A 20,417-nucleotide genomic window follows, 5' to 3' on the forward strand; every position below is an offset into this window, starting at 1 on the left:
AGGAGACTGAACATTTTCAGGGCTGAGGAAGAGAACCACCACTTGATCACCACCACTACAGATGATGAGCTATCTCTTCTGAAATCAGAATGGTGTAAGTCGGATTTTCTTGGTGCTGGGCATACTGAAACTCAAAGTTTTATTGCAGAGCCTGCATGTGCCACCCAGGAAGATGTAGGAAACTCAGAGGCCAAGAAGGCTCAGAACTGCTTCCACTGAGATACAGGACTGAGGCTGAAATGTCAGGAACATAGCCTTAATGTCTGAATTGCTGGGGCAGAGGGGAAGCTTTGAATTCCACTGTGTACAGAATAGGCTCAATGAAAGGCAATATCGGCAAAGGACTCTCCATTGTCTGGAGGAGGTCTACTTCTGACTGTGGCAAGCCTGCCTTCAACAGTCCACAGTTGAGGTACAGGATTACTGGTATTTCCACCCTCTAAAAATCGACCTGGTACCTAGGTCTAAGCTTTGGATGGTACTACGGGGCCAGGGATTGCCGGAGGACTTACTAACCTTGGTTATGAGGTTGCACGAGGCAAATTTTGCTAGGATTCAGTGGGGTAGGCAGGGAGAGACTACTGTTGACTTCCCAGTCGAGCGGGGAGTTCGGCAAGGGTGTTCTATGGCCCCCCTGATTTTTTCATTATTTATCAATGGGGTAGTGGCAAGAATGTTATCTGTTAATGTAGATGCACCCTCGTTGGCGGGCATTAAAGTACCGATTTTAATGTTCGCAGATGACACCCTGATTTTATCCAAGACCCCAAGTGGCCTGCAACGCGCCCTTTGTATTTTCGATGAATTCTGTAGGGACCATGGATTGGAGGTCAATGCGAACAAAACTAAATTAATGATTTTTAACCCCCACCGTAGCTTTCGCTCCAAGGTGTTAATGGACCAACGCCCTTTAGAGGTTGTTAGTACTTTTACTTACCTTGGTATCCATGTATCTGATGACCTGGGATGGTCCAAGAATATTGATCTTGCGGTACTAAGGCATAGACAAATAGCTGGTGCCTTGGGGCCAGAGCATAGAAAATCAAAGTCTAAACCTATTTCACCAGCATTGAAGGTATACGAAGCAAAAGCCTTGGGTTCTTCATTATATGGGGCGGAACTGTGGGGATTTGGGTATCTCCAATTAATGCAGATTTCAGACAACAAGTTCTTCAGAGCAATTACTGGCCTTCCCAAAAGTACCCCTTTGATTCCCCTCAGATATGATTTGGGCAGGAAGGCGGTAGGAGACCTGGCAAGGCTTCGTCCGATTTTATATTGGAGAAGGCTTTGGAATACCCCCGAGCTTAAACACTATGCCGATGGCTTCCTAGCAATTATCGAAGCCGATGTGTTTCACAGGATTAAATAGCTAAAAGATCTTAAAATTTTGTTGTGTTTGCTTGGTCTCCAATCCCTTTAGGATAAACCGTCAGGAGCCGTTTTTCCCAGCAAAAAAATAATCAAGGAGATATATTGGGCCTATGAGGCGGAGCGGGATTTGCGGAAAACCGACGCTGAATCCATGTCAGGACGATTCATGGAAGTCAAATTCCTCCCTGCCCTGGAGCTCTACTGGGACACAATTACCAAGCCGGGGATAGGAAACTTTTCTTTCAAATGAGAATAGGTGCTCCCCCCTTAGGTCTTTAACCGGCAGGTGGAGGGGTTCATCTAACATCTCCTGCCCCGTCTGTGGAACCTCAAATGAAACCATTGGGCATTTTCTATTTTCGTGCAGGGCCTATGTGGCTCCTAGGCGATTCTGGTTATCCCCGGTCTGCAAAAATCTGGGCACCCTCAGTTGCGCTGTAGCAATGAGAATTATTTGTACCAGCTCTTTCATGCCATTATGTATAGGGACAGCCAAGTTTTTGGGGTGGGCATGGTCCATTAGGCAGAGAGCTATAGCAAAGAGCCTACCCACATAAGGATCATTGTACTGTATACTCCTGTGTAATTGTGTTGTTATATTGGTTTTAATTGCTGTAATTTATCCAATTGTGTTTTAATAAGATGTCATCTTTTTTAGGAGGCACCTATTTAATGATGTTTTAAACTTTATGTATGTAATATGATTTTATGAGAATTACTCGAATAAAGCCTCTTGATGATGATGGTATTTCCACCCTCTAAAATGGGGCTACGACGCTGCCATCTCTTTTGTGAACACCCAAGGGTAACTGCGAGGCACAACGAGAGCTCCACAAACTGAAAATGCTCTTGGCCTACCTTGAATTGCAGATAACATCTGAGGGACTGCATGAGGGTATACAAAAATATGCATCCTGCAGCTCCAAAGACACTTCAGTAGCCCACATCCAGCTCAGACAGTATTGCGGCCAACATGAACATTTTGAAATTGTCCTTCCACACGAAGGCATTCAGAGGCTTAAGATCCAGATTAGGCCTGAAGCCCCAGTTCCACCTCAAAATGAAGAAATGAGAGATTAACAGCCCTCTAATTTTTCCATCCTCCCAGTTGTATCCTTGGAGAGCAACAGGCACACCTCTGCAGTAGAATGGACAGACCCTTACCTGAAATTTCTAACTAAATCTGTTTGGTGCCTGTTGAAAAACTAATTGGACCATTGATGCCCCTGCTAGCCCCCCAGCTGCCTGCCAGACCTGCATCCATGACCTCAAATGGACTGGGACATCAGCTGCATAACTACTTGTGAAAGCTGTTTCTATCTTTGCTATGCCAGCCCTCTGGATTAGCCTCAAAAGTTTTGGAACTTCTGGAACTGATGCAGAAGGTGGCAGTGGTCAAAAGCCCTAAGGAGTGCATTGTAGCCCAGCTGTCCTTAAAGCACTCCAACGTAGAGTCTGCCTTATCCCTGAAAAGGTGGGGCACATGAAAATACATATATATATAAGAGATGCTGTTACACCACTGAAAATCCTGTGGATCGCACCCATTCATGTTGATGAGGTACAACACTGAAACAAACTGCCTCCCTGAAGCAATCCGCAGTATCCAGACCTGCATGGATAATGTACTTGGCTGCACCCTGTTTATCGTCCATACAGAGGCCATACAGAGGCCATAAGATCTCCAGTACTGCAGCCAAGATGTTACTGTTCATCTCCCAAAGAGCATGTGTGTAATGATCATGCACTCAAACACCATGTACAGATCACAGTGTTAGACTGTTAGAAGAAAACATGTACTTGCCAAAAGCATCAATCCTTTTGGATTCTTATTCAGAAAAGTCATTGTAAATGAGTTTGAACTCATGTTACTTTCAAAGGCCTGAACAGTAAGTCTATCTGGGAAGGGGTGCTTGTTTAGAAAATCTGAATCACCAGGCACAAGTCTGTGACATCTGCCCATCAGCATATTCATATGTGGGCATAAAAACCAAGCAGGTATCAATGTATCCATGAAGGTATCATTAATTTAAATGAAGTAAGGGCTCAGACGTCTGCGGCTCAGGCTGGAAAATCTTTGTTAGAACATTTGTTTTGGTCTCAATAGAAGGTAACTGCAATTCTAGTGCCTCGGCTACTCTCTGGGCCACTACGGTAAATTACAAACCCTCCACTGTTGACCCAGATGGTGAGTCACGCTGTGTCTCAGACGAGGTGATAAGCTGGCATTCTGTAATTGAATTTGTAAGGCAATCACACTAAATGAGGGGGGGCGAGCGATGCACATCAACCTCATCATTGTCAAAATCCTGGGGAATCCCCTGTTTTGGTACAGGATCTGAGTCAGGACCAAAACAGCTAAAATGCAATTGTTTCCAAATATCATTTCATTTTCAGTATATATAAATACTCACATTGGCTTGCAGTGTTAGCAAACAAATTCATTATGTTCCTAAACACAAGTTTGTCATTTTCTAAATAAATTCATATTCTTCCCCATATACCTTTCAATTTTCAGGAAATTCATCAAACCGTCACCAAAATACGAGCTTAAGTAAATGAACTAATTTTATCAAAAAACAGCTAGTCACATTTCTTCAAGAATTCCTGTTTAAGAATACCCTCACAGGCAGATCCTGCCCCACATGCTACTTTATTAATGCTAGGAATTGCTCATAGACTGTTCATGCAAAGAACAGTCAAAGAAGCCTGGATTCAAGCTTGAATGTTTGTGTGCAGCCTGACATGTGCCAGGAATAGCTCCATTTTCCAATGTGCAGCTTTCATGTGTTTTAGGTAATTCAATCTTTATTTGGATATAAAATATCCATAAAAGTACACATCAAAAATACCAGCGACAGTACAAATTATTATAAAAGAACAAGACATAAAAACAGCGAGTAGATAAAAACTTCCAAATTGCATTAGAGGACTTCAATAGCATACATATGTTAAAAAAGGCATGATGTGCAACAACAGTATAAACACTGGCGTTAAGATGAAAAAAGTTTATGGGCATGTCGATAGCAATATTATGCTAATAGATACAGGCAAGTGTTCAACAACTAGCAGCAGTTTATAGTAAGGTGCAGTCAGATGCAAACAATTTTAGCAGCAGCAGATAAAGTGCGGTTTAGTGTAGACTGTTTCTTTAAAAATAAAAACATTGACAGGCCCGTCTGGTTACTAAGTGAAATTGCGGTATGCATAGCGTATAAAAATTGTAAGGCCTATGTTTAAAACTGTATTTTCTGGATTCAGAGCTGCAATAATTGCCTGTCTACAGGTCCGGGTTCCCAGCCTGTTCCACTCAGTTTTCAGTTTTCGTCTGCCCTGTGGCATAAGAGCGGGGCAAAGACAGACTACATGCTCTAAAGTTTCAGCTGTCTTACCACGCCCTCTGCACAATACGTCCTCTGACGCTCGACACCAAGAGGGTAGATCCTTTAAAAATTGCCAGTCACCCAATCTAAGAGCCATAAAACTAAGTTTTAAGTACAAGGGATAAGTGCAGGCAGATAAGAGGGGGGAGTGGCCAGCCAATAAGAATTCATTATTGCCCATGCATGTTTACGTTTAGCGAAATGGGCTTCATCAGCGATTAGGAACCTCATTCGCTTTCATGTGTTTTACAGTTGTTTATATCAATGTTTTACCTCATACGGTTCTGTAACCAATCACATGTCATAAATTAGCTCGGGCTGCCTCTCATGTCCATGTGCTATCCCAGATTCTCATGTGCTTTATCATGTACCTTTGTTCCACAATCATATGCCAGCAATAGGTCCACATGCCCAGGTACAACAACATGGTAACTACTCAGCTGCTCGTGGTCTGATTCCGGATATACCCAAGCAAAGACGGCATATGTCAAATAGTAGAAACAGTTTACATTTCCCAGATTCAGTAGTGTATGCTCATGTACCTACTGGTCTAACCATACCCAACCTGATGTATTATGTGCTACCACCAAATATCACAAATGTTTGAACATACTCATGACATATGTCTGGATCGCTCATTTACAACCATCTCAGGCAAGATTTCAACCTTCCATTTCTGACATACCTATATGCAAAGCCTTAAACACTGATGCCTGCAGATGCACACACAGAACACAGACACACAGGGTGGCAGATATATGAGCAGGCAGTCACATTCACTAATATATATGGTGAGATTCCTCCCACTTGACTTGATAGTCAAAACCCAATATGGATTCGCCCAATAACCTTCTCCGGGACACTGGTGGCCCGGGAGGATGAGACTGGATAGGAGTATATCTTGCATGAGTAGTAGTGTGGATACAACACCTGCTACTCTTTGGTTCCTGCTAGAGCCTCCGGACATGCAATGAAGTGGCAGTACCGACGCTTAGGTTACAAAGGACAGGTACTTGAGCGGGGCTTGGTGAATAGGGCAGCACTAGATAAGAAATGGAGAGAAGTGATCCAGCTTGCCAGCTCTCCCTGACCCACGTCAAACCCAACACCACTATTCCCATACCTCCTCCCTGTCAATGATAAATGAATGTGCGGCAGGAAAACAACCAACAATGAAATATATATATGAAGCATTCGGTGGCAGCTGTTAAGAATTCGTAGCCTAAGGCTCTGTGTTTCTTGGTGCAAACACCATCACTAATATACATGTCATACAAAACCTAAAAAAAACAGTATGGCAAATAATTTCACTTGATAGACAGCAGGCCATTCTAAAGGACCTATCTACATTTATTTATTTATCACATATACAAAGGATGTTCACCGTAGAGATGCACAGAACTAAAACACAGTCAATCAGAAATAACTGGTGGAAGCAAGTTAGACACCATGAGGAGAAAGGAAGAGGATAGGCTTTGAATACAAGAAGATGTTTTAGGAGCTTTTGAAAGGTTTGGGAGAACGAAAAGTAAAAAAATATATGAAGCGTTAAGGAACACATTGGATCAGTGGAGACAAAATACAACTGAGGGGATGAATAGAGTGTAGGAGGGTAAATGGATGCGCAAGAGGAAGGATAGAAATACGGCACATAAACTGGAGTTTCTTATCTTTCCTGATTTCATTAGATGTTGCATGTCTGAAAGTAATGTCTGTGTTTGAATCATTCCGCCCCCGATATAGAACACTCCTATTGTTTCCTTTGTGATCAGAGTTGAAGTATTAATCTTAAATGGCTAGCTGAACTACTTGGAACTTGTTCATTTTTTACACTTACTTTGTGATAATTAAAATGTATTATTAAAAAAAAACGATATATGCTACTGTCTATTTTCTATGTAATTAATTCTAAAACATGAATTAGGAAAGCCAGTAGGTCTGCCTTTTTATTTGGGGAAATGTTTGGCAAAAGTTGGGCGACTTTCAGTGTGTTGGTCATTTTAGCGTTCCAAGAACGAAAATACCATAATACACCTATGTCTTAAATTACCACAATAAGGAAGCCAACATTAAGGTCCCTTTGCTGAACAGACTGCAACAGTGGAGTTCAGTTGAAGCCTCAAAGAAGTGTATTATAAAAAGAAGTCAGCAGATGAAGTTTTAGTTAAATATATTGAACTTAAAAGGCAAATACGCCAAAGTATTCTATAGTAGGCACTTTTTACAAAAGAACAATATTTGTGTTACATCACTAAGAAAGCCTGTGTTCGTACAATTCTTTAATTTGCAAACAAAAAGCTGTAAATTCAACATTTTATCATGTCTTTAGGATGTCTAAGGAATCCAAACAGAAAGCACCTCTTAACAAAAAGGCATTAAACAGCAATAACAATGCTGTCATGTTGCTGGCTGGCCATCAAGAGGAAGACTAAATACCTGCTTCACCAAAACCTAATAGGAACACAAATTGGACAATGTAATCATCCACAGAATTCAACGGCTTTAATAGCAGCCGTCCAATCAGTGTTAAACAATGAAAAACATATTAAAAAGCCAGTACAGGACTTGAAGCTCTCACGTGTTCTGTAGTGCTTATTGCACTTTTATGAAGAACTGATTACATGCTGCCTGTAGTCTCACCTAAAAAAATGGATCTTAAAGCGAAAAGAGATCGGAAGTCATCAAGGCCCCAATGAAATAAGAAAAAAAGACAAACTTATATTTTGGAGCGAGGGAAGGCTCAGAGAGGAGTTCCAAAGAAGGATGATGAGAGATTAGTAGGAGGCAAAAAACACAAAAGAATCTGAATGGATAATTTGCTAACTGAAATAGAAGTGAAAGATCAAATGTCACAGAGGTTAAAAACAACATGATTAAAATGCATGGAATGAAAACGTTAGGTAAGCCAAAGGCAATGCTACTCTAGCAAGCAAGAGGGTAATTTAATAAAGCGGAAAAATCGGTGTGAGAAAGCGAGGAGGTGGTGAGAGCCAGGGGAAAAAAATATAATTTAAGGGATTAAGGGGAAGAAAATTAGAAGACATCCAGAACAGAAGGATAGACAGTCAAAAGACTTGATGTAGACATCGGATAAATGATGAAAGGGACTAAACCTGGGATGAGGAATATAGAAATAAGACAAAGAGGCAAATGCAGAGGCTCATAATCTCCACCTAAATAAATAAACACCCAGAGGCTGATCATTGCAAATTACCTCTGACTTCAAGCTGTGCCACCGAAGTACTCTGCCCCACCGTGAACTGGACATCACCCGAGTCTTCCTGTGCCACTTTCCTAAGAGTCAGGGTATGAACTGTCCCACTGTGCACAGATATCTCATTCATTTCATTGGGCTGCAGTGGAACGCCAGCCAGATACCACCGAACGTTGGTGGGCTTGGCGTGGGACACGGTGCACTCAAACACTGCATCCTCTCCCTCAGTTAAACTGACGTTTTTAAGTTGCTCCACCACAAACGGTTCAGGCTCTTTAAAAGGGAAAATAAAAACAGTGTTATGTTACATGTTGCGTTTTTGAAAGCTAAGTAGGTGCAGTCCGGTAAAGTAATGTGCATCGTTCTACTTTAAAGATTTAAGGGGTCATTTAAATTGTCCAGCAAATGGAGGGGCTAGGATTAACATTCCCAGAGGCAACTTTACAATATTTGGAAACATCTGGAGATTAATAAAAATACATTGTGCAAGTCATCACCAAAGGCCCGATGTAGGTAGCCAAATACCGGTCGGTAACGGCCGAAATTAACGAATTTCGGCCGTTACCGACCGGTATTGGGCTTTCCAGATGTAGGTGGCATTTTTTAAAGATTCGGGGCCAGATGTAGGAGCCCTAATACCAGTCGGTAACGGCCGAATTCGGCCGTTACCGATCGGTATTAGGGTTTCCAGATGTAGGGGGCCTATATTTTACTGATTCTGTAAATTTACCGAATCGGTAAATTTACAGATTTGGTAAAATACCCAATCGGTATATTTACCGATTCGAAAAAACCACATGTAGGTGGCACTCCTAAGAGTGCCACATGCCCTTAAGAATCGGAATTTTACCACCCAATCCTATTGGGTGGTAAAATACCGAATTCAGGTGTGCATGCACATCTGTGCATGCACACCTGTGCAATGTGACACACAGACATGCCCTTAGGGCATGTCTGTGTGCCACATGGCACACAAGTCCGGAATTGGGGTGCTAGAGGGTGTTAAAGTGACACCCCCTGCACCCTTGCAGGATTCGGTATTTACCGATTCTGTAAATACCGAATCTGTATTACCCATTGATTCCTATGGGCTTCAAGGCCCATAGGAATCAATGGGAAATACAGATTCTGTATTTACAGAATCGGTAAATACCGACTCTTACAGAATCGGTAATTTTTTACCTACATCTACCTCCTTCCAATTTACCGACTCTTAAATACCGAATCGGTATGAGTCGGTATTTAAGAGTCGGCATTTAAGAGTCGGTAAATCGGAATTACCTACATCTGGCCCTTGGTATTTTAGAGAATCCGTAATTTAAGGATTCGGTAAAATACCGAATTCAAGATGTAGGAAGCACTCAAGTTAGTGCGTTCCTCAGTAAAGGATTCGTTATTTACCACCAACTAGAAGTTGGTGGTAAATAATGAAAACCCTTGAAAAAGCATTTTTTTTGCTTTTCCAACAGTGCCATGTTGCAGACATACATGCCTTTAGGGCATGTATGTCTGCAACATGTGCACCCATACAGAATTGAGGGGTGCAACAGGGTGTCAAAGTGACACCCTGCCACCTTTCAATTTTTCCCCCAATTACCGAATCGGTATTTACCGATTCGTTAATTGACATTCATTCCTATGGGCCTCCAGGCCCATAGGAATGAATGGCAATTACCGAATCATTACCGAAACTTACCGATTCGGTAATTTTTTCAGAAAAATTACCTACATCCCGTTTGCCTGTTCTTAAATACCGAATCGGTATGATTCGGTATTTAAGAATCGATAATCTGGGATTACCTACATCGGGCACAATATGTTTCCTCTGGCATCATATAATGCTTTGGGGCACACTGCCCTCAGCCACTCGCCTGCCTTATTACCTGATTACCTTACTGCTACAGCTCCTGGTTTTTGAACAGTAGTGTCTTTTCTACTTTACACTTTTCCCTCTCATTAACACGCTAGAAGGAGAAAGTTTAAAATGACCCTCTACATTATCTGGGAAAAAAACATTAATAGGCAAAGTTACTAAGGGCCTCATTACCATGGCTGAGGGACTGCCACTGACAGGCTGTTGGTGGCGGTTCCTCCACCATTGTAAATCGGTTTTCCATCGCCATATAATGATGGCGTTGTTTGTGTTCCAGTTCAGTGAAGACCTAGTCCGGAGTTTCGGCATAGACTGATCCAATTGGAGCAGGGTCAAGACTGATTTGCATTTGGCTGGGTCCAAACTGAAGTGGCATGGTGTGCAAAATAATGAATGACTGGGATGCGACCCAAGTAATTACCAGTGGCTTAGACTAATTTAAGCATTCTATCTATCTCTTTTTTGCATACTTCAGCTGGAGCAGGGAGCAGCACCGGATGCATCGCTACCAACACAGCCTAAGAGGAGGATTTTGAGGCCAGAGTTGGGGAACCACGCCACTGATCCAAAGATCGTCCTCTCAAAGCTAAGCAGCAGAAAAATCTATCTGGTTGGAATGTCTTCTACTTTTTACAGGATCACTTGTCCTCTGATGTGGTCCCTTCAAAGACTTAAAGTTTGAAGGTTAACTGAAGTGAGATCTGGAGCAGGACCTGCAGCTGTGGCTGGCCCGGAGCTTGTTGCATAACACAGGCATAAATAGCTTATGCTCCCCCTCCTTGATGACCTTGATGTACATGTTCCCACACTTTATGCATGGCCTAGATTTGTGTTGGGGCCTCAACCCCCAGAGATAGACATTGCGGGAGTCAGAGAGTGTCAACTATATCAGCCTAGAGTGACACTGTTTGAACCCTGAAATCTTCAGGGAAGGTGTACCGAAAACCCACTGCAAACAAGTTAAATTTCATTGGGAAAAAACATCCTAACAAGTGCAACTTCCGATCCTCATTGCCAGGCAATGGTGGCACCAAATATGCCTCAGTGACATCCTGTCCAGGGAGGATTCCATGATTCAGTCTGAGATATGGTACCATGTGTTGAACCTTTCTGGATCCAGTTTGGTGTCTAGAGGATATTCAAGGTGAGAAGAATCTCCATATAGATTTAGCCATCAGAAATGAAAATATTTTAAGAGTTGTTGTGCATAGCAATTACAATACAATAATCTAAATAATGCACTCACACATAAATGAATACCATTAAGCATTTGGTTAATTGCCTCGTACATGGGGCCATTTACGGGCATGGTTTAATTGGTGTACTTCAATAAGTGGCCAGTCAACAAGCCCTACCGATAACATTCAAAGAATAAAAAATGCAATCCAAGTCTTAGTATACTTTAGGGATTATGTGCCATTTAAATAAAAGAAATACAAATACATTGCACTCACCCGTGACTTGTATGGAAGCAGAGGTTTGGTCCTCTCCGGAGTCACATGTGTATTCGCCTGAATCTTCTGGCTGTGCATCATGAATAACCAGCTCAACATGTGTCCCCTCCTGGCTGATCTCATACTTATCACTCTGATAAACTGTGTTAGGCCCCTTCCTCCACTGCACAGGGACATCGGATTTACTGAGCTCTGCACGCAAGGTGACCATAGATCCTGCCTCCATGCCTTGATTCTGCAGTCTTCTTACAAAGAGCGCTGGCAAGGCTGCAAAGAATGCAGAAAAGGTAATATCTGTATTATGCATGTTCATTAGTGCAGCCGTGGCAGGAGATGCTATTTATTTAACAGTTCTATTGAGCCTGAACACAGTCTTTCAAGCGCCAAAAGGCTGTACACAATTGTGGATTCATCCAAAAAGCAAAAAGAGACTGACTGACAAGCCCTCAAGTAAAACTTAGACCTTGAAAAATAATAACAAGGGCAAGGGTATATTGTGTATGACTTACAAAACTATGCGCTTGAGTGTTTGCTAAAAGTTCCTAATGTATGCATGCTTACATATATGAAAAATACACGTATCTTACACTTTTGCCACAAATTTACACTCGGAGTTTGTAAATACCAGAAGCAGTAAGGTTACTACATAGTGTAAACTCACTCAAAAGTGTAACTTCCATTTGTAAATCAAGCCCATAAAGTAAGAAGAGGAACAGTTGAAGAGTGGCAAAGAGCCTGCTTCGTAAATCTGTTGCACTCCTACAAAGTCCAAACATTTTAGAGAGTTGTGGCCTGTGGTGGGCACAAGTTGAAAAGAAAGTACTTCAAGTGATGTACTATTTCTCACTATGTGGTCGAGGGCCTTAATGTCATGCCAGGGCAACATTAATTTTAATGTGGAAAGAAATGTAAAATCAAAATAACTATTGAATAGGCTTATTTTGCAGAATCTCTGCATGTCTCGCCTGTTAATAGTGTTCATTGTGCATATCCATGATTAAGAAAATTCTCAAAGGTACATCAATATGTTGAAATATTTCGTGCATCTGAGTCAGTCCTTACTTTTCAACAGGGCTTCCTCTAAGACTGCGCTCCCAAAGCTAGAGGATACGTCAGTGTAATATTCATTGTGTAAATATTCCTCAATATAGGTTTTGAGTACATTCTTACAGTGTAAATGACAGCAGTACTGAGTATCAGATTTTCAACATATAAGCAAGTAAGGATTGTTAAACTGTACACATGGCCTGATTCACAAAGGTAACTTACACATTTAAGTAAGTTTAAACTTTTGAGTAAGTAAAATCCTTTTTAGTATTCACAAACTGCACTTTTGTAGTAACGTACACTTTTGGAATAAGTCCCTACCTCCATTATTTTCTATGGGAGGGTGTTTAAACACCAGTGGTTGGCTATGTGTAGTGGTGGACTTACTACAAAGTATAAGTAAGTACCAAAGTGCATTTTGTGCATATCAAAATGTAATACATTTATTTAAAAGCCTTAGCTACTGCAAAAGTGCAGTTTGTAATAACGCTACGTAGTAAACTTTGTAGTACTACAAAATATACTACAAAATGCAGTTTCTAAATTAGGCCCTGTGTCTCTCTTGGTGATTAAGTCTGTTTGCAATCCTGAAGTTCTAAGTGCACAATGCATGAGTATGACCAGGCTCTGTTTTGACAGGTACCTCACAGTGATGAACAAATTTGGAGTGTGGGCTGGTTGGCTTGGAGAGCCACCATATTTCATAGGGAACATAGATATCAGGAGTGTGGTGATTTATGACTCACAATTAAGCCTGAGCAGTGAACTCCGCTCCATTCACAGAGTTTTCTGCACTCCAAGCTCCGCTGAGCTCACAGAGTGCAAAACACTCCGCTCCGCGTAATGCAGCAGAGTTTTTTCCCCACTTGCGCTCACCAATGGTAGATTGGCTAGTGTGAGTTGCAGCTCATGTAGCATTTCTACTCGAGCAGCAGGAGGATCAGCGCCAACAGCAGTTCGCACTGCATTTTGCCACTTGTGGAACTCTGCAGAGCTTTTTTGTCACTTTGCGGAGTTCCATGTAGTGTAACCCTGCGAACTACGCCCAGGCCTGCTCACAATATAAGTCTGTGCCTCCTGGGACAAACGAGGCATGTAAGTTGCCTCTTACCTAGAACAATGTTTCACAATTAACATGATTCACTTGTTTGTTATCACTATGAGCCTAAATGCAATATAGGGAGAAAGCGTCTGATCAGCTGTCAGAGGCTTTCCGCACGACATCATAGGATTCAGCCCAACTGCAGTATTAGGATGATGGAGGTCGGAGTGAAAACTGCGGGGCATTCTAATGCGTGAGCCAGTCAGAGCGTCTGAAGCCACCATAATCCCCTAATGACGGCGGAGCCAGCCTCGGCTTCACCATTGGGATTATGGTGGCACTTTCCGACAGCCTTTTCACGTCGGCCTTTCCGACATGGAAAGGCTGTCGGAAAGTGTCTTCGCTATGGGGCCTGGGGGGGCACCAACATTCCTGCACCATGTGGCAGACACTGCATGGTGCCTACCACACCGTGCACAGGGTGCACAGTGTTTACACTTTGAAAACATCCATTTCCCAATGGCAGCTTGTGCTGCAGGCCTTTTCTGCATGCTGCACGAACTGCCATTGGGGAATGAATGATTACAACCGTACTAAATAGTGTTAGTCGGTTCTACACCGTAATGGTGTTGGGCAGACACAAGTCCGCTGAAATCGTAATTAGGCCCTCTGTTCATGTATAAGGTAGCTGGAGGGGTGAATCCCTTCTAGGTGGACCTAATGGCAACCTTCATAACATAGGTTTGTATCCAAGAAGGATACATGCACCCACTGTTTCAAGCTTTTATGAGCAAACATTACAACCTTTTCCTTGTATACGTCACACTTACACAAGGAAAAAAAATCAGAAACCTGTTTGACATTGTTTCACAAATACAGTATATCAGTGCATATTTGCGAACTGAAATATCACAACAGTAGAAGTTTCGGCAAGAAAATAGAGTTTTCAGCAGTCCAACTTGACAAGTCATGGAAGTTCTGAGAATAGCGTTAGGTGATTTGTCCATGCAATGGAGATGACCCCCCCAAAAGAACTGCACCTTTGGGGGCATTTTCTGCCCATCTAACCTTACACCTATATGATGCCAATATAGGTGGTACATTTTGGCACAGTGTGTGAGAGAAGAAATGCGTTACTTACCTGTAACTGCAGTTATCCAGTAGTGGTATCTTTCATAGATTCACATGCCTGAATCATTCCCCGTCATCGGGATGGGAGCCCCCCGGTACATAACAAAAGTAATGTCTCACTAGACATGAAAAGAGAAAGGCCAAAGGCCTCACATTTGTAACATATCCAGGTGCTTTTGTAATGAGGACCAAACTCTAGAGAACAACCAAACAGCTATCATCACCCTCTGGAACCTTCCTGGAAGAAGCTCTAGACCCTACGGTTTTCGTAAGCACAGTGCTAATTAGAGGCAACACTGAGAGAACCAGGGGAGGTGGGAGGGTTGCATGTGAATGTATGAAAGATACCAATACTGGATAACTCCAGTTACAGGTAAGTAACACATTTCTTATCCAGTATTAGGGTATATTTCATAGATTCACATGCCTGAATCAGAGTAGCAAGTAATGATAAGCACATTTTGAATGGCATAGAATGTACAAGTTCTCCAGATAAAAACATATCAATGTGAAAATAGCAAATACCAATACTGTAATAAACGAAAACACAATGGAGAAATGTGCGTATAAACAAAAAGGATGGTGGGATGAAAAGAAGGCTCACCTCTATTGAAATAGATGACGTAACACCGCCTGTCCAACTGCAGCATCTTTCGTGAGTTCTGTATCCAAGCAGTAGTGCTTAGTAAATGTGTGCGGCGTCCATCATGTTGCCGCTCTGCAAATGTTTGTGATAGGCACACCTGCAAAGAGTGCCATGGATGTAGAGACTGCCCTCGTGGAATGGGCATGAACTGTGGAGTGCAAGGGTTGGCCCGCCTGCTGGTGACAGAAAGTAATAGCTCCTGAAATCCACAGAGAAATACTTTGTTTAGTGAGTGGAAAACCTTTCCTAGGTAGACTGTAAGCCACAAAGAGTTGGTTGGATTTGCGGAACGATTTTGTCCTGTCAAGGTAGAATTTAAGGCAGCGTTTAAGATCCAGTGAATGTAGAGCTCTTTCCGCCGCTGTTTGAGGATTTGGAAAAAAAGTTCGTAAGACTATAGGCTCATTGAGGTGAAAGTCTGAAGGGACTTTGGGCACAAACTCAGGATTAGTTCACAGTATAACCCTGTCACGTTTGAACTGAAGAAAAGGGTCTTTAACTGAAAATGCATGCAGCTCACTTACTCACCTCGTAGAGGTATGGGCTAGAAGGAGTGCTGTCTTCCAAGAAAGATATTTGAGATCAGCTCTGTGTATCGGCTCAAAAGGGTGTTTCATAAGCTGAACAAGAACTGTGTTGAGTTGCCAAGTTGGAGGCAGAGACTTTACGGGAGGAAAAGTCCTAAATAAGCCTTTGAGAAATTGTTTAATTAATCTACTAGACCAAAGAAAAGGGCCTGCAGAAGATCTCCTGAAAAAGGATATTGCTGCCAGGTGAACTTTAATAGAAGCGTGAGCAAGACCTCACGTTGCCAGATGGAGAAGGTAAGGTAATATTTGTTCTGGAGAAGACGAAAGAAGGTATATTTTTGCCGACTTACACCAGATCCAGAACCTGTTACATTTTAAGGAATATGTTTTGTTAGTACTGTCAGCTCGAGCCCGACCCAGAACTGCCCTGCAGTCCGGAGGGATATCTAGGCCATGGAACTCTCAGGACTCAGGAGCCAAGCCGATAATTTGAGAGATGCTGGATCCGGATGTTGGACTTGTTCCTGGTTCATTGTGAGGAGAGAGGGAAATGGTTTCAAAGGGATCGGTGGTTCCATGAACCAATGCTGGCGTGGCCACGCTGGAGCTATCAGGATTACCACGCTGGGTTCTGCCTTCAACTTCCTGAGGACCCTGGGAAACAGTGGAAAAGCGTATGCAAAGACGTTGAACCATGCGATTGAAAATGCATTCCCTAGAGATCCCCATTGGGGATGCCAGCTTGCCAAGTTTTGGCATTTGGCGTTCTGCTTGGTAGCAAATAGGTCCAAGAGAGGGGTGCCCCATTGGGAGAATATGCGGTCGAGAGTCCGCTGGTTTAACTCCCATTCGTGACATGTTGTTTGTTGCCTGCTTAGTGAATCGGACAGTACATTGTCTGTTCCTGGAACATATTCCACTCGTACGGAAATGTTGTGATGAAGCAACCAGTTCCAAATCTTTTGAGATTCGTGAGAGAGTGGTAGTGAACGAGTACCTCCCTGCTTGTTCAGGAAGTGCATTTTCATAGTATTGTCCGTCCAGACAAGCACTAGAGAACCTTTGATCCTGGGAAGAAATGCCAGGAGAGCCAGATAGACAGCCTGCAGAGGTTTATGTGAAGCTTCCGTTCGGAAGGAGACCACTCTCCGCTGATTCGGAGTTCTTGGAGGAAAGCTCCCCAACCCTCCAGTGACGCATCTGTTGTGATGATCTGTAGAGAAGCTTGGGGCAGGAAGGGCAGGCCCTGAGAGAGAATCCGTGGACAAGTCCACCACTATAGAGCAGTGACCATCTGAGGGGTCACCTGAACGACATCGTCGAAGTATCCTTCAGATTGAATCCATTGAGTCGACAGTGCTTCTTGGAGAGGGTGCATATGGAGGTGACAGTAAGGAACCAGCAGAATACAGGATTACATATTTCCGAGAAGGGATTTGAAGAGGCGTACTGAGAGAGACTTCTTTGATTTTATGTGATTTTCCAAATGAAGAAGTTTGCTCTGTCGCTCTTGTGACGGGAAAGCCTTCTTCTTGGTTGTGTCGAGAGTAGCACCCAGAAATGTTATTCGCTTATTTTCCTGATTGAGAGTGAGCCCCAGACGACTGAAAAGCTGTAGACAGGCTTTGGAAGACCTGGTCATGCCGTCTAGAGAAAGTGCCTTGACGAGCCAGTCGTTGAGATAGGGAAAGACTTGATAATGTTATTGCCTTAGGTATGCAGTCACTGAAGAAAGGCATTTCGTAAAGATGCGTGGAGCTGACTTGAGTCCGAAGGGCAGGACTCAGAATTGGTAATGTCTGCCTGCCATGGCGAACCTCTGAAACTGTTGCGATTCCTGTGGATAGGATATGGAAATAGGCATCTTGAAGATCCAAAGACACCATGTAGTTGTTGGCGTTGAGAAGTTGTAGCACTTCTTGGATGGTAACCATGTGAAACGACTGCTTCTTTAAGAACTTGTTGAGACTTCTCAAATCTAGGATTGGTCTCCATTTCTTCTCCTTTTTGAGCACCAGGAAAAAACGGAAGTAAAAACCCTTTCCCCGTTGACGAAGAGGAACCCTTTCGTTAGCTCCCTTCTGGAGCATGAGGAAAAGTTCCAGGCGTAAAAGGCGTAGATGTTTGTGAAGCATAGGTCAAGGAGGGGGTTGGGGATGTTTTTGAATGAACTCCAGCGAATGTCCAAATTGTACAAGTTGAAGAACCCAACGGTCCATTGTTATCTGTTTCCAATTGTGTAAGAAATGGGAAATCCTTCCTCCTACTTTGGAGGGTGGAGAGGAAATGGAGACCGGCTGTGGAGAAAAGTAATTCCCGCCGAGCAGCGTCCTTCTGTCATCCTCCCTTTCCTAAAAAGGAGGTCTTAGTGTAAGAGGATTGCTGTTTTTGACGTTGTTGGAATTGTGTCCGATATTGTTGGTTGGAGGAGGAATAGGAAGACCGATATTGTTGGTAGTCTCCTCTAGTGGTAGACTGCCCTCTATCCCTTGAGCCACGAAAAGGAGGGTTTTTAAATTGAAGGGTACCCAAAGCCCTAGCTGTGTCAGTATCCTTTTTTATGCCCTGAAGAGCTTCCGCAATATGCGTGCCAAAAAGAAGCTGACCATCGTAGGGCATATGCAGAATCTTTGTCTGGACTTCCAGCTAGAATGCAGTCGCCTTCAGCCAACCTTGTCGTCGTAGTACAGCAGCGCCAGTCAGTTGGTGGAAACCAGTAGAGGCGATATCTATCGCACAATTGATGATCTCGGAAGCTGAACGAGTTGTCTGGCAAGGCCCCCAAGTATGGGGCAATGTCCGCCCACATCTGCCTGTTGTAGCACCCTATTAACGCTAAGGAATTAGACGCATGCACTGTCAATGCAGACATGGAAGAAAAAAGTTTTTCAATATTATCAAGTCATCTGCCTTCCTTGTCTGGAGGAGCAGAAAGGTTTTTCGACTTACGCTGAGCAGTCTGAGTGATGAGGGAATCAGGCTTGTGATGTCTGCTAAGTCAGGCTGGAGCGGTGTCCGGAGCTCTGTATTTTTTGTCTAGACGAGGTAACACTGGGGGAACCGAAGATGGATTGTGCATGATTTTAACACCCTGATCCCAGATGTAGTCTATAATAGGCACAGATCTTACAAACATTTTAAAAGGTTCCTTAAAGTCGTACAGAAAGCAATCCTGCTGGTGAGAAAGCATAGGAATCTGGAAACACTTTGCCGCCCTTTCCAAGACATTATGAAACCCCACGATATCCTCAGGAGGCGAATCAGCTTGAGTAGGCACCGAAGATGCTGGACAACTGATAACGTAATCATCCCACTCATCATGAGTCGATTGGAAATCATGGAGCTCCCCCTCCTCTTGTTGATCATCCTCCTCATCATCCGTGGAAGGTGGAGGTGGTAGTGTGACAGGCACAGGCTGTGTAGGTAGAGGTGTAGCCTGTGGCCTTGGCGGCGGAGAGACAACTTGAGTAGTAGACGTAACAGAAGTAGGAAATCTCTGTTAGTAGTCAGTAATCAGAAATTGGAGGTCAGAAACCAAAGACACAGGTAGACAAATGATGGGAGGCTGGGGAAGATGGCTGTCGTCTGGATAATATGTCTGGTCTTCTGGTTTTGGCTCGTCATAGTCCGAACTCTCCTGTTACTTGACATGAAGTTCAGAAGGACTTGTCGCGGCTCTGAACATACTGCCATCGTCTGAATCGTCCTCCTCTTCCAAAAGTTGAGTCGGAGGTAATGGCTGGACCCTGCTAGGGGACGTCAGGGCAGGTGTCAACATGCGTTTTGTTGTTTTGAGGGGGACATACGCACTTTCCACTTTGGACTCCGGTGTCGTTGACGAGCCCATCATCGGTATAATCATCAACGGTGAAGCACCGACGGACACAACTGAACGTAACGTCGACAAAGCTCCCAGCGACGGAGCCGTCGCCGATGGTGTCGTCGTCGACGGAGCCCTCGTCGATGGTGTAGTCGTCATGGCGGAGCCCTCATCGTCGACGGAGTAGACGGCGACGCTACACTCCTCGTCAACGTAGGCGTCAACGCGCTCTTATTCGATAGTAGAGTCGATGCTGGCTTGGACGTCGATGATGTTTTTTCATTTTTATCGTCAACGATAAAGGTATAACAGACATCGGCGATAAAGTCGTCATCGTTGACATGGACGATGCTGAGGACGCCAAGGAGGTAGAGACAGTCGTTGTCGACGAGGTTGCTCCCACCGCTGTAGACTGGGATTTTCTCGCTGTCTAATCCACCGTCGACGACACAGTCATCGGCGAGTTGGAACTAGGCTTCTTAAAGGTGTGTAGAACCTCCTGCGGAGAAACCTTTGTTGGTAAAGCCTTAAGGTGTGCCTCTGAAGACTTTTTCTGCGTCTTCTTTTGAGGGGGCTGCGACAAAGGTCCTCGAGAAGCAACTGTGGGCCTGATTTGTAACGATCTTGAGGACTTGGAGGAGCCCTCACTCTCCTCAGAAGACAAGGCTTGATCTTTGTCTTTAAGTCTCTGCAGCCAAATTAAACGGTGAACCTCCCAGTCTTTAAGGGTCTTTGAAGAAAAGGTATGACATACCTTACAGTCCTTTGAGGTGTGGTCCGGGTAAAGACAGTAGAGGCAGTCTTTGTGTTGGTCGTCGACATGAATCCTCTTTTTACTGCAGGAAGCACAGGGCCTAAAAAGGCCTTTCCTAGGAGTATCTGCTATGAAGATATTGAGAACTT

The 20,417-nt window shown here is 43.5% G+C and overlaps 1 protein-coding gene across 1 annotated transcript in view; it reads right to left on the minus strand.

The window, feature by feature from the left end:
• Nucleotides 1-20,417, minus strand: part of OBSCN (obscurin, cytoskeletal calmodulin and titin-interacting RhoGEF) — a 1,012,031-nt gene that overhangs the window by 458,842 nt on the left and 532,772 nt on the right. Inside the window, exons 63-64 of the mRNA XM_086941076.1 lie at nucleotides 11,299-11,565; nucleotides 7,972-8,244 (exon numbers count right to left, since the gene is read on the minus strand). Of these exons, the coding sequence (XP_086797202.1) occupies nucleotides 7,972-8,244; nucleotides 11,299-11,565 (540 nt within the window). The remainder of the gene's footprint in view (nucleotides 1-7,971; nucleotides 8,245-11,298; nucleotides 11,566-20,417) is intronic.

The sequence above is a fragment of the Lissotriton vulgaris genome, chromosome 10, assembly GCF_964263255.1.
Source record: "Lissotriton vulgaris chromosome 10, aLisVul1.2, whole genome shotgun sequence".
Classification (NCBI taxonomy): Eukaryota; Metazoa; Chordata; class Amphibia; order Caudata; family Salamandridae; genus Lissotriton; species Lissotriton vulgaris.